Below are 15,072 nucleotides of genomic sequence, written 5' to 3'. Positions count from 1 at the left end.
ACAAACAAAAGCAAACCAGAGCCATTGGATTTGGCCATTGAGGGTTTCATTGGTGACTGTGCTAGGCAGCCACCACAGTGGCCCCAAGGGTCCTCACCTCTGGGTATTTATGCCCTCATGCAGTCTCCCCCACGTTGAATCAGGGCTGATTTCTGAGCAGTAGAATGCTGCAGAGGTGACAGTGTGTGGCTTCTGAGGCTAGGCCATCAAGGGCTATGGAAGCTTCCATGGTGGCTCTTGGGTCACTTTCTCAGGGGGACGCCTTTGTGTACTGAAATTGAGCCACTGTGTGCAGAGGTCACATGGAGAGCAGCTAAGGCCCCCGCCTGAGGCCAGGAGCCAGCACCAGTGTGCAGCCGGGTATCTTTGGAAGCAGATCCTCCAGCCTCACTCAGATGACTACGCCCCCAGCCACACCTGACCAAACCTCAGGAGAATCCTGAGCCAGAGTGGCCAGCCCAGCCATCCCAGTCCTGACCCACAGATCCCTGAGAGATGACATGCGTTTACTGTTTGTTTTTAAGCCACTGCACTGCTATGTTCGGGGTAATTTGTTTCATAGCAATAGATAAAGAAGTGACCTTAGATAGAGCTGTTTCTATCCCATGATTGAAGAACTCAGATCACAGAAAGTGAATGAGTGAGTGGGAGCTGAGAGGGCGAAGGCATGAGGCAGAGATCACCCTGTTGAGAGTTTGCTGTGAGCGGAAGAAGCAACTACAGACATTTTCAAGCGTCTCCAGGACTTTACCCCATCAACTGTCCCATCTCATCAGCCCTTAAATGACTTCTTCCTCTGTGACTACAAACATGCCCAAGGTGCCCCTATCAAACGATGTATCTTTGAGATCAGAAATTTGGGAAGACAGTTATATACTAACATCGTATCATTATTTAACATAGGAAAATAACTGAAATGTCTAAGAATAAGAGAGAGGTAAAATGAATTATTTTTCATCCATATGATACTATATTAAATGGTTATTAGTACAATTTTTGGAACTATTTTTTTGAGATGGAGTTTCGCTCTTGTTGCCCAGGATGGAGTGCAGTGCTGCGATCTCGCCTCACTGCAACCTCTGCTTCCCAGGTTCAAGCGATTCTCCTGCCGCAGCCTCCTGAGTAGCTGGGATTACAGGCATGTGCCACCATGCCCGGCTAATTTTTGTATTTTTAGTAGAGACGGGAGTTTCACCATGTTGGCCAGGATGGTCTTGAACTCCTGACCTCAGATGATCCACCTGCCTTGGCCTCCCGAAGTGCTGAGATTACCAGTGTGAGCCACTGCATCTGGCCTGGAACATATTTACAATGATTTGGGGATATTCTCATGTTGTAATACTAAGTAAAAAGAGCAGAGAAAAAAGAGAGAATTATACCAATTGTACAGTGCTATGTGGCCATTCCCTTAAAACATGTATCACTGATCAAAAAATCACAGAGCTCTCTACTGAAATTTTAGCAAACACATTTTTACTCTCTTTACTAATGATTACCATCTGGCTGAAATTGATTAATGTCTCTCATAGGTCTAGCTTTATATTTTTCTTTCCTCTCATTTATGTATTTATTTCCCTGGGAAAAAAACATCGCCAAGACATTACAAATCAAATTGTATTTCATTAAAAGTTTAACAAAAAGTTTATGAAATCTGGACTATCCTTAGAAAATTCAAGACATATACTTATTGTCCAGTCATAGCACGTTGTCATTCATTCATTTATTTATTCATTCGATAATTTCTCATTTAGCAAATATTTCTCAAACACTAGTTAAGTTATTGCCAGATGTTGAGGACATAAAGATAGATGAGACTGTGCCTAATCTCAGTGAGCTGATGGCCGAGTACAGGAGCCGGACAAATGAGTAAACTAACACAAACAGAATCACTTAAGAAGGGTTGTGATCAAAGTGAGCACAGGGACCTTAGGAAGCCCATGGCAGGGGCACCCAGACGACCTAGCGGCATGACCACTGTCCTCCCTCGTTTAGTTTAATCATATGTTTAAACAGCATGTTGTCTCTACCCTTTCCTGTGATTCTTGGTAGTGATCTCTGGCCAGGGCAATGCAATTCTAATCCAGCGACCTTCCAGTTAATGCCTGCTAACTCTGCTAATTTATTGTTAATTATCTAGAGGAGTAAAGGAAACCAAGGTTTTCATCAGACCCTGAAAGCCGTTTGCCTGAAAAATGGCATCTACGCCTCCAGGACTCTGGCGAGAATTGATCTAAATGAAGCCCTCACTCAACCCATCTATGACCAGATCGACCCTGTTTTTGGAAGCATTTTTAGGTAAAAGATCTCTCATCTTGCACCTTTGGGAACAAACATCGGAAGAATGTTGAGCCAGTCTTTAAGAATTTAGACTTTGGATCTGTAAGTGTAAAGAGTAGCTTGTAACTGGAGAAGGAAAGCTTAGTCTTTGGCAAAACACAAAAGCCTTCTTGGTTTGGTTTACTTAAAAATTTCCCATGATGACCCGGACACAGATTGAGATGCTGCTTTCAGACTAATATTACGATTCCCATTATTTTTCAAATATCTCATACATGCAGCAGGGGATACATTTTCTTAGGGATCTGAGCCCAGGACAGGGTATTTTGACTGGAGAGAGTGGAATTAAGCAAACACATGGCCTTTAGAACTTTCTTTCTTTCTTTTTTTTTTTTTTTTTTTAAAATGAGACAGAGTCTTGCTCTGTTGCCTAGGCTGGAGTGCAATGGCACAATCCTAGCTCACTGCAGCCTCAAACTCCTGGACTCAGGCAATCCTCCCATCTCAGTCCCCCAAGTAGCTGAAACCACAGGCATATGCCACCATGCCTGGCTAACTTTTAAAAAATATTTTTTGTAGAGACAGAGTTTCGCTGTGTTGACCAGTTTGGTCTTGAAATCCTGACCTTAAGTGATCCTCCCCCATCGTCCTCCCAAAGTGCTGGGATTACTGGTGTGAGTCACCACACCCAGCCTCAGAGCTTTCCCTGAATGCACTGAAGATGCTGTGTCTGTTTCTGACCCACTCTGCCTGCTCACATACATGGTGTGGGTTTGGGGACTGTACCTCCTTGGTGCTCCCTCTTTCCGTCCTTCCTTGACCTCTAATTCTCTTTTTTTTTTTTTTTTTTTTTTTTGAGATGGAGTCTCGCTCTGTCGCCGAGGCTGAAGTGGTGCAGTGGCGTGACCTCAGCTTATTGGAAGCTCCGCCTCCTGGGTTCACACCATTCTCCTGCCTCAGCCTCCTGAGTAGCTGGGACTGCAGGTGCCTGCCACCACGCCTGGCTAATTTTTTGTATTTTTAGTAGAGACGGGGTTTCACCGTGTTAGCCAGGATGGTCTCGATCTCCTGACCTTGTGATCCACCCGCCTCGGCCTCCCAAAGTGCTGGGATTACAGGCGTGAGCTACCGCGCCCGGCCGACCTCTAATTCTTTACTCCATCAACAGAAACAGAATCTCCCAGTCCCCAAGTACAGCCACCCATCCCTAGTCTCTGTCCTTCCCACTGGCATTTCACATGGTTGCCCATTGGTGGCTGCTCAAACCATTCTCCAGCCTTTGTTTGTGTCTTACTCAGAGCCCTCGTCCCTGCCCCACCTTTCTTTAAGCACGTCTTGGATTATGCCATTCCACCGATTGCACCCCCACCCTGTTTACAATTCTGTGGCCAAACTTCAAATTCCTTAGAATGCATTCAAGACATTCCACCTGCCTCCAGCTTGCCTTTCCAGCCTCTGCCTGCACCACTGCCTGGTTGCAGCCTTCGGCTGTAGCCCGCCCAGCAGGTGGCAAAGAGAGAGCGGCTACCTGTCCCGGGCACCAATGCTAAGCACTTGGCATGCATTAGCTCATCGGATGTTCCCAGCAACTCTAGGGAGTGTCTTCTGTCTTTTTACACCTGAACAAACTGAGATTCAGAAAATTGTGCATCTTTCCCAATGGCACCCAACCCATGAGCAGAGAGCTAGGATATAAAGCTTGTGCTCTCTCCTCTGCAACCTCTCACTTCCTATTTCTGGGATATTCTGAAACCACGGTGCTTACCATGTTGTCCCATGGGTAATAATTTCTTCTTTCCACTTCCTCAGATCTTACCCAACTTTTAGGTATAGTTCAAGTTCCACCCTTTCAAGTGGACACACGTTGGCAGGGGAAAGACTGTGGGTCCTGTAGTTAAAGCAGGGTTCCAAGCATGGCTCTGCCTCTTGCTAGCTGCGTGACCTTGGACACATCAGCAATCCTCTCTGAACCTCAATTTTCTCACTTGTTAAGTGGGCATTATCTCACGAACTTCATAGGTTTTCGTGTCAAAAGTCTGGCACAGCACAGTGCCTGGCACGTTATAGGGATTTGATAACTGTTAAATTTCATCTTCCTTCTCTTAAATGAATAAAAGGACACCAGCTAGTTTCATGTTTGTTTCAGCCTCACAGCAGCCACCATTCTCTTAAACTTTTTTGTCACTTTCTTCTGTAGGACGGGGAAGCCCACTAGTTCAGCTCTGATGCCGCACATCGATGCTTTTAAGCACTACCTGCAGGAGAAAATGACAGAAATTGGGATAAGAAGTGGCTGGAAATATGATAGCTGCAAAAAAAATTTCCTGATCCAGGAGGTAAGTTCCTTATAAAGTGAGGAGAGCAGTAAGGTTGGGCATGGCTTTCTTCCCAGGCCAGTTTTGTAGGTTGCCTGTCTGTTCCCTTGTTCCCTGGAGTGTCCAGGGTCTGGGAGTACCTCTTAGGAGGCGCTGTGAAATACAGAACCCAGTAAGATGTGGGGAGAGCAGCGAGCCTGACTGCCTCGGAGGAGGTGTGGGACCCTTTGTTCCACTGTGAAGCAACCGACAGCACACGCCAAGGTTGCAAAGTTGACTCAGTTTCCAGGAAGAATCTTTAAAGAAGCCTCAATTGTATGAAAATTTGCATCAACTGGAACCATTTTCACTAACCTATCATTTTTGCCAATGTTACAAAGTAGCATCCAATGCAGTGAAACTTAAAGAAGTCAATCTTTTTTGTTGTTCAATTTTAGGTCAATTTTCAGTTTTGAGGCCTCAAGACTCTTTTCTGTGACTCACTTTCTTCCAGTGCCACCCCAAATTACATGGCAAAGCTAGGGAAAGAGCTTGTATCTCCTCTGCCCCCCAGAGAGGGCCCATTCCAGGACCTTGCCTGTGCCTGAGTTCAACTCAGCAAATATTTATTGAGTATTTTGTAGGTGCCAGGCACCATGGGAAGCACTTGGGGTATAAAGATGCTTAGAACAAAGTTCCTGCCTACAAGAAGCTCACAGCCTAGTTGTGGAGATGACAGACAAACAGCCAGGCATCATATAAGGTGGAGATGGAGGGAATGGTGGCCATGCACTGGGACGCCTGACCTGCTTCCATTGAAGGAATTGTCAACAACAGCCTCTTTTGCCACGTCTTCACAGATAAGTGCCATCCTCGGGGGCCTGGAGGACCACATCCTCAGAAGGAAGAGGAGGATCTACGAGTCCCTCACCGCCTCTGTCCAGAGTGACCTGAAGCTCTGTTATGAAGGTGGGGGCTGCGGGGGACAGCATTTCCACCTGCTCTGGGACTTTCTGTCAGCACCTTTTGCATCCTTTTCTGAGGCTCCCTCAAAGGCCCTGTTCTTTTGCACTCTAAGTCTTTGCAGCACTCTCAGTCCACACATTGCAACCACATGACTGCAGGGTGTGAGGAGCCTTCTCTGTGTGTTTTCCAGCTTTTTCTGTCTACCCTTGGTCCAGACACCCTGCTTTTTCCCATACAACATCCCAGCTGATTTAGCTGTAGAATCCAGTGTCCAGGTTCTCATTTTTGTTTCCAAGTATTCACAAATACTTGAACTCACTCACTTGTGAACTCACTTTCAGGCTCTTTCTTGTTTTGGTGGCTCTGTTGTTTGAGGGGTAGGAAGTGATTTTGCAAGTTTCAGCTTAATTCAGTCATTAGGTTTTCTGAATGCTGGTTATTATCTAAACATAGAAAGTGTTATTTTTATATAAGTATGTATATATATTTGTTGTTGTTGTTGTTTGTTTGTTTGCTTGGCTTGCTTTTCTTTCTAAGGCCAAAGATTTCTTTTTTTTTGTCTGTTTGTTTTTTTGAGATGGAGTCTCGCTCTGTCACCCAAGCTGGAGTGCAGTGGCATCCATCTCAGCTCACTCCAACCTCCGCCTCCTGGGTTGAAGCGATTCTCGTGCCTCAGCCTCCCAAGCAGTGGGATTACAGGCGTGCACACTGCGCCCAGCTAATTTTTGTGGTTTTAGTGGAGACAGGTTTTCACCATGTTGAGCAGGCTGATCTCGAACTCCTGACCTCAGATCATCTGCCCGCTTCAGCCTCCCAAAGCGCTGGGATTGCAGGTGTGAGCCACCATGCCCGGCCATGATGCCAAAGATTTCTAAGCAGGTCCTTGTCATGGTGTGACTGTGGCTATCATTTTTTGCCAGAGGCAGCTCAGATCACGGGCAAAAAAGCGTGTGAGCGGATGAAAGATGCCATCAGAAGAGGAGTGGACCGGCAGGTGGCTGAGGGCATGTTTGAAAGGGCCCAGGAAAGGATGCAGCACCAGTTTCAGCAGCTGAAGGTACTCTACGCCCACAGCCTGGATCCTAGACCCCAAGAGGCTCCGGGGGAGGAGAGGAAGTGAGCTCAGAAGGTAGAAGACATAGTAGGCATTTGGGCCCAAACGGAACAGATGCTTTCTGGGGCTTCGACTTGAGAGCTGCAGTCTTCCAACACTCTCTTGTGCCTCTCCTCTTTCCTGAGTCACCAGTAGCACAGCGACTGTAATAGCTAGACATGTGCTCAGCTATTTACACACGTTAGCTCATTTAATCCCCGGCAAGTCTGTGAGGTAGGTACTATCATTGTTCCCATTTTATAGAGAAGAAAATTCTGACAGCGAGAGGTGTATCAACCAGCCACACAGCCAGGGAGATGCACAGCTGGGATTTGGGATCTGGAAGCCTGGCTCCAGCATGTCCAACAATAGCATGATCTCAAAACAGATTGTTTAAATAGGGAAATGTCTTGTCTACATAAAATGTCAGTAAGTAATTATCGATACACTACTCAAGGCCAGTCAGTTATGGGACCTAGCACACATTCAGCTTTAATTTTATCTACCCCGGAAGACAGTTCCTGATGGTTTCCTTGGACCTAAATGCTTCTGCCAAGCCTACCTGGACCATCTTGCCTCTGCTCTGGGCCTCATGGCTTGCCACCCCCTCTCCACCAAGTAGTAGAGATCCTTGAAGTCCATGCCACTGTGGGCTTCCTCCCTGGTCATGTGAGGCTCCACATGTTCTGCCTCAACACAGGCTGGCTGATCCTGTCTCCCAAGCCCTCAAGGAAGCTGGCCCATTGCTATCAGTCCACCTCAGAACCAGCCTTCTTAAAACATCTCCAGCCTTTTTCTGCCCAATCTCCTCTCCTCCACCGGGACTGCAGTTTTGGAAAATATCCTTCTTTACAATTCAAAGCATGTAATTTCCTTGGAGTAGGCTAAGAGGTATCTTGTTCACCAGCAGCAGTTTAATTTCAATCCTTTAACATGTTATCACTGTCTAAAAATTCATGGACAAGAAATTGGCCGAACTCCATAAAGCCAGTTCCCATTTCCCCATTGTGTACGTAGACACTGGATCTTAAGACACCCAGGAAACAATGTCGCTTAAAAGAAATGTGTATGTTGACCATGTACGAATGTATCTGAAATTACGGAAACATAAGAAGTTAAAACTGGGCAAGACCATAGAGTGTTCCCATTCTGTGATTTTTTTTTTTTTTAAAGAATGCCAGTTAACTTTTAGTTTTTTTAAATATTTTAGTTCTACACAATGGATGAAATTTCTTTTTATATGTAATGTTTGAAGATTTACTGTTTTTTTAAAATTACTTCTTCACAATAGTCCTGTAAATTAAAGAATGGAATAGTATTTTGTTGAATATACAGATTAGTCTCTGATATATTGATCGATAATGTGGCTTGCTGCTTCGTTTTCACTCAGCATGAGGTGACTCCTTCTCCTGGTTTAGGAGCTGTGAATCTCTCATTCCCTGATTTTAAAGATGAGGAAGCTGGAACCTAGAGGCCTTGAGTTACAGGTTCCAGGCCCGTGGCTAGAGCTGAGATGTATGCTTAGGACTCTTGATCTAGAATCTAGAATGTTAAAGAAAAAGCACAGGAGATCCAGCTTCAAAACTAGACTCTGCCAGGCTAGAGGAAGGAGCCTGACATTTTTTCAAAGGGAGGCAAGAAACAGAAGAGGGAAGAAAGGGGTTTTAGTTGATAAAAGGACTAAGAGTAGCAAGAAGACACTTCTCAGGCAGTTGGGAAGAATCAGACATGTACGGTAAGATGAGTGGCACAGAGCAAGTGTCCAGCAAACATCTCTCCACTGAGCAGATGCATGGAGGAGAGGATGGTGGGAGAGTGACCAGCTCTTTCCCTCTTTTTCCATCTCTGCAATTGCCATTCTCTCCGCCATGCCTTCATGCTTCCCCATTAGCTCCTGATTTGATCAGCTGGCACCAGAGCTTCAGTCCCCTACGAGTCTGTAGGCGGGGAGGGAGATGCTGTACAGATGGGAGCCCACAGAAATGTTGTCTTGCCGCCTCCTGGGCCATTTGGTGTCCTTGAAAGTGTTTCACTGTTTTGCAACTGGGTTGCAAAGCCTGACATTGGCAACCCCAGTCTGCACGTTCTGTGGCTGGGGGACTGGGTGGGGTCCCTTTTATAAGATCCACTTTTCCTTGGGCTGCACCATCCTAACAGACTGAATGTCCTTGTTGCGTAGACTGGGATCGTGGAGAAGGTGAAGAGCAGCATCGCCACCATGCTGGCCCTTGCTTCATCCCAGGGAGATGGCCTCCACAAGGAGCTTGCAGGTAAATACACCAAAGTTTTGCATACAGGGTGATTGTGCAGACAGCCCTGGCTGTGATTGCTCCTTCCTGAATTTAAAGGTATTAAAGTTTAAATTTTAGGAATTTAAATTAGGAAGTTAGGAAGAATTAGCAGGGCAAGGAATGGAGATGATGATGATGATGATGATGATGATGAAGAAAACAACAGCCCCACCCTTTGCCCAGCACCCAACTGACAGCAAGCATTATACTCAGGCTTTGTGCTCATGGTTTCACTGAATTCTCACAGTAGCTCCCAGGGATAGATGCTGTTGCTCCATTTTGCAGATGCAGAAATAGAGACTCACATTAGGAAATGTGCCCAAGGTCTCATAGCTGGAAAGCGGCTAATTTAAATCCACAGTTCTGCCCTGCTGTCTCCATAAAGCCTTTCTTTTAAGTTGATGCCTCCTTAAGAAAAACTTCATGGTCTGGTGATGGTGGAGAAAGGCTTCTCTTAACCCACCTGCAGCCTGGGGATGCGGCCCCAGCTGTGGACCTTGGTATAGGCAACCATGTCCCTTTCAGGCCGTGGGCTCCATCAGGCCTCCGGTATAAACTGGAGAGGGTAAACTGGTACAAACAGCAGTTAAGTAATTTCTAGCCAAATTTAAAATGCACGTATCATTTGGTGCAGCAACCCTACAGATATCCTTATATGGAGGGAGGGTGGCATATAGACAAGGTTATTCAGGGTAACATTCTAACATCAAAAATGGGGACAACTCAAATGTCTGTAAGTAAAGCACTGCTTAAATTAAGTTAGATACACGAGGGGAACACTGTGCAACTGTTAGACAAAATAAAGCAGCTTTATAGGTAGTGGCATGAAATGATCTCCAAAATATATTACAAAGTAGAAAACAACGAAGTGAGTAAATGTATATGATATGTTGCCATTTGTGAGAGGGGAAAAAAGGAAATATATATGTATATGTTTGTATGTGCATAAAAATCTCCGTGGGTTACATAGAACACTGGCAGTACTCGTTGCCTCTAAGGAGGGGAGCTGGAAGGCTGGAGGGTAGGAAAGGGTGGGAGACTTGCTCTGCGCTCTATATATTTTGTGCCTTTTATATTTTATGCCACATCCATAGTTGCCTGCTGAAATGAATAGATCTGATGCCACTGAGTTTGCCAGAGTGAAAGTAGACAGAACTGTTCCCAAAGTCAAAGCCACAATGGCTGCTTCTAAACATCTGTTCTGTACTTCTCCATCTCTCTGGGAATCTTTATGACCCATTTATGGCTGGTTAGATGGACCTCTAATCTGATCCTAGCAGACTCCAGGGAAGGAGATACAACACCCTCACACTATAATGTACTGGACTCCCATGACCTTCTGTCCAGGCCTTTATAGGAATCTAAGTTTTAAGATGATAGTCATTCCAATGTGCCTTCTTTAAAGAACTTCCGCTTGCCAAAGATCTTGACCAGCTTCAGTGAAGCTTCCCCGTATCCCAGCCCTGAATAACCATTCTGTCTCTGAACTTCAAGAATTATAGCAGGTGCACTTGACAGATGGTGCTTCCCTCAGTTTGATGTCAAGTGCACCTGCTATAATTTAAGCCTATTTCCTTCTCTTCACCATCGACAACAAATGTACATCATGTCAGGGGGTCATGCTTTATAAAAAAATCTAAAAGGCAGTCCCTGTTGTCAGGGCCTTACCTGGTTGGTAAGACAAGATGTGTAAGAATGTGCATCGTAAGACTGGGGAGTTTGCATTCACTCAGCAAGTGATTCTGATCACCTCCTGGGTGCCAGGCAGTGTTGTGGGTGCTGAGGACACAGTGGTGACCAATACAGGCAACAGTCCCCACCTTCAAGTAGCTCACAGCCCAGTGGGTGGAAGGCAGGCAGTAAGCAAACTAATAAGTGAAATACGTGGCAGGGAAGCGAAATAGAGAAAGGGAAGAAGGGACGCTGGGGTAGGGGACAGGGTGGTAAAGGAAGGTCTCCCTGGGAATGTGACACTTAAGCAAAGCCCTGAGGGAGGGAACCCACTCAGACTTCAGATCGTTATTCTTGAAGTTCAGAGACAGAGTGGTTATTCAGGGCTGGGACGCAGGCAAGCTTCACTGAAGCTGGGTCCTGGGGGAAGTCTCAAAGTTTAGGTTGATTTCAGAGGCAGTGGGGAGAAGGTAGGCCTTCCAGATATGGGACAGAACCAAACGACTCCGGGTCCTAACTTCCCTTTGCTTATGAGTTCCATCCCTGGCCAGGCTCAGGGCCAGCTAGCCTGAGTCACCCTCTGGGGCACAGAAGGCCAAGGGGGATTAGAAAGGAATTCAGGCCTCAGTCTGAAGTGTCGCTTCAAAGGGGACTGCATTAGTCAGCATCCCCCAGATGAACAGAACCAGTAGGATGTGTGGATAGATAGAGGAAGAGATTTATTTTAAGAAGTTGGCCCACACGATGGTGGAGGCTTGGTGAGCCCAAAATCTGATGCAGGGAGGCCCACAGGACAGAGACTCCAGAAAGAGAGGCAGTTCGAGTCCAGAGGCCATCCCTGCACAACCAGGCAGAGTCGATGTTGCAGACAAAGCCCCAGCCAAGGCTTGGCCAGGCATGGTGGCTCACGCCTGTAATCCCAACACTTTGGGAGGCTGAGGCGGGTGTCTCACCTGAGGTCAAGGGTTCGAGACCAGCCTGGCCAACATGGTGAAACCCTGTCTCTACTAAAAATACAAAAAAAAAAAAAAAATTAGCTGGGTGAGGTGTTGGGCGTCTGTAATCCCAGCTAGTTGGGAGTCTGAGGCAGGAGAAGCACTTGAGCCTGGGAGGCGGAGGTTGCAGTGAGTCAAGATCATGCCATTGCACTGCAGGCTCGGTGACAAGAGCAAAACTCCATCTCAAAGGCCCAAGGCTGTCACTGGAGCATCCCTTCCTGCTTGGGGGAGGCTGGCCTTTGGCTCCATGTATGCCTTCAGCTGGCTGGTTGAGGTCCACCCACACTGGGGAGGGCCATCTGCTTTACTTGAGGTCTACTGAGTTAAATGTAAATCTCATCCAAAAACACACTCCCAGAGGCATCCAGACTCACGTTTAATCCGGTATCTCGGCCCTATGACCTAAACAAGTTGACACATAAAACTAACCATTGTGAGAACATGGTTTGATTACAGATCATGGGATGAAAACCTGAGATGCCAGAGAGGGAACATTCGCTGAGAATGGGTTGTGCTCGGAGGATAAGGATTGGGGTGGGGGAAAGAGGGGGAGCTGCCTGGAGAGGAGTTAGGGGAGGTGTTATTGCGCAGTGTGCTTTGTATATCACACGCCTGTGAAGCCTTAATACAGACCCAGTGACTTCTCAGGGTTTTTCTTATGGGTAGGTTTGTGTTTCTTTTGAGGGTGACCCCATGCTGAGACAGCTTTCTGGTAAGAGGAGGAATACCTGCTTTGATGTCTGATCTGTAAGCACCACTCCAGATCTCATATTCTGGGACAAGTGACAGGATTGTTGGGGGATTCGCTTTCTGGAGACGTTTCTGCAACGGACACCACATCCTGATGTGAGCTTTCTGCTCTCCTGTAGATGTCGGGAGTGAATACAAGGAGATGGAGAAGCTTCACAGAAGCCTGAGGGAGGTCGCAGAGAATGCACGGCTGAGGAAGGGCATGCAAGAATTCCTCCTAAGGGCATCCCCCAGCAAGGCTGGCCCCCCGGGACATCACTGGAACTCCTGGGGCTTAGTCCCGATGGATGAACAATAAGCCCAGAGCCAGAGAATTAGAATTACTTTTTTCGTTCTTGAGAGACAGGGTCTACCTCTGTTGCCTAGGCTGGAGTGCAGTGGCACCATCACAGCTAACTGCAGCCTCGAACTCCTAGGCTCAAGCGATCCTCCAGCCTCAGCCTCCAGAGCAGCTGGGGCTACAGGTACAGACCACCACACCTGAGTAATTTTTTTTTTTTTTTTTTTTGAGACAGAGTCTCGCCTGTCACTTAGGCTGGAATGCAGTGGTGCGATCTCGGCTCACTGCAACCTCCACCTCCTGGGTTCAAGAAATTCTCTGCCTCAGCCTCCCAAGTAGCCGGGATTATAGGTGCCTGCCACCACACCCGGCTAATTTTTGTATTTTTAGTAGAGACAGGGTTTCACCATCTTGGCCAGGCTGGTCTTGAACTCCTGACCTTGTGATCCACCCACCTCTGCTTCCCAAAGTGCTGGGATTACAGGCATGAGCCACTGTGCCCGACCCACACCTGGGTAATTTTTTAATTTTTTGTGGAGATGGCGTCTTGCTCTGTTGCCCAGGCCGGTCTCAAACTCCTGGCCTCAAGTGATTCTCCCACCTCAGTCTCTTGTGCTAGGATTGCAGGCATGAGCCATTGTGCCTGGCTCAGAATTTTTTCTGTTTTGTGAAATCTAATAGAGGACATCTCTCAACTATTTGGACTTTGTATGCAATATAAAACTAGTATGTTTACTGCATTTTATTTTATAGCCCCAAAAGAGTCATCTTCAATACCTAATGGAGTTCTAAAGCTTTAGGACAAGAAACTTTTGCTTCCGCAAAAATATCTAAACATCGCTGGGCATGGTGGCTCAATCCCGTAATCCCAGCACTTTGGGAGGCCCAGGCGGGCGGATCATGAGGTCAGGAGATTGAGACCATCCTGGCTAACACAGTGAAACCCCATCTCTACTAAAATTACAAAAAATTAGCCGGGCGTGGTAGCATGTGCCTGTAGTCCCAGCTACTTGGGAGGCTGAGGCAGGAGAATCGCTTGAACCCAGGAGGCAGAGGTTGCAGTGAGCCAAGGTCCACCACTGCACTCCAGCCTGGATGACAGAGTGAGACTAAGTCTCAAAAAAAAAAAAAAAATATATATATATATATATATATATATACACACACATACATAAAAAAACTTAAACATCATAGAAGAAACATTGCAAGATATAAAACAAGCCATAAAAAGAAATTCATCCTTCAATGAAGAAAATATCTAAACATTGAAAAACTTAAGTATTATGGAAAACATTGCAAGATAAAGCTTTTAGGAATCCAATTCTGTTTTTCATTTTAATACTAATGAGACTTTAGGTAAGGAGGCAACACTGTATCCTGGAAACAAAATGGGTTTGGGAGCCAGATGAACATAGACCAGGCTTCACCACTTCTCAGATGTGTTATCTAAGACCAGTACTTCCTAAACATTTTGATCTCAGGACTCTTCACTATTAAAGGACCCTGAGGGGCATTTGTTTATGTGGGTTATGTCTGTTGATACTGACTATTCAAAATTAAATAGGAGAAAATGTAAGTAATTATTTACTAACTTTTTTAGAAGTAACAACAATAAACCCATTACGTGTTAACAAAAATAACACATTGTTATGTAAAAAGCTATTTTCAAAACAAAATGTACTGAGAAGAGTAACATTGTTTTACACTTTGGCAAATCTCTTTATTCCCTGGCTTAATAGAACACAGCTGGATTCCCATATCAGTTTCTTCATTCACTCTGTTGCAGTATGTCGTTTTGGTTGAGGTATATGAAAAAAATTCAGTCTCACACAGAAATACAGTTGGAATACAAGGAAGTATTTTAATAGCTTTTTCAGGTAATTTTGGGATATATTTTGATTCTACAAAGGCAGATGGCAGTTTCTTAAAAGTTAATTGTGGTGTGGAATCTGAAAGCATTATCAGTGAACATTTTTCAAATGCTATTACATTAAAGTGCCCTGGTTGATTTTGTACTTTGAATGAATTTTTTTACTAATGCATGATTTTGTGATATCAGGCATTGTTCATCTTGAAAATATTTATTTGCTGAGTTAAGTAGATATTCCAAATGTTGATGCATTTTATTGTATCATACAATGGAATCATTTTGTTAGTGTCTTCACCAATCTCATCAGGAAAGTCTTGAAGTATTGGGAAGCTGTCAAGCTCACAGTGAAAAATATAAGTTTCACAAAATTCCGTTTCCCCCCCAAAAGCTCATCTTATCATTGATGACAAATATTGTCAGTTGTTTTCTTTGAAGTGATAGATTCACTTTCCTCATTTTTGGGAAAATGTTTACTATATAACTACATATGATGAACCATAGTTTGTCAGTCATTATTTCAAATAAAAATGATGTTCCAAGAAAAAAGTGCCAAGTTCAGCCTGAAACTCAAACACTCAAGGA

The 15,072-nt window shown here is 45.3% G+C and overlaps 1 protein-coding gene across 4 annotated transcripts in view; it reads left to right on the top strand.

Moving 5' to 3' along the window:
• The window catches only part of NUGGC (nuclear GTPase, germinal center associated), a 62,142-nt gene extending 47,523 nt beyond the window's left edge, over positions 1 to 14,619 (top strand). For 2 of the 4 annotated variants that reach the window (XM_063610834.1, XM_063610835.1), the window contains 6 exons: positions 2,138 to 2,295; positions 4,475 to 4,613; positions 5,432 to 5,540; positions 6,458 to 6,594; positions 8,810 to 8,900; positions 12,460 to 13,820. In XM_063610834.1, the coding sequence (XP_063466904.1) occupies positions 2,138 to 2,295; positions 4,475 to 4,613; positions 5,432 to 5,540; positions 6,458 to 6,594; positions 8,810 to 8,900; positions 12,460 to 12,638 (813 nt within the window). In that variant the 3' untranslated portion in view covers positions 12,639 to 13,820. Of the gene's footprint in view, positions 1 to 2,137; positions 2,296 to 4,474; positions 4,614 to 5,431; positions 5,541 to 6,457; positions 6,595 to 8,809; positions 8,901 to 12,459 lie in introns of all 4 variants that reach the window. The other 2 variants (XM_055295819.2, XM_063610836.1) reach the window with 2 other exon arrangements.
• The last annotated feature ends 453 nt before the right edge of the window (positions 14,620 to 15,072 follow it).

Source organism: Symphalangus syndactylus, chromosome 10, assembly GCF_028878055.3.
Source record: "Symphalangus syndactylus isolate Jambi chromosome 10, NHGRI_mSymSyn1-v2.1_pri, whole genome shotgun sequence".
Lineage (NCBI taxonomy): Eukaryota > Metazoa > Chordata > Mammalia > Primates > Hylobatidae > Symphalangus > Symphalangus syndactylus.
This window is presented reverse-complemented; position numbering and strand designations above follow the sequence as displayed.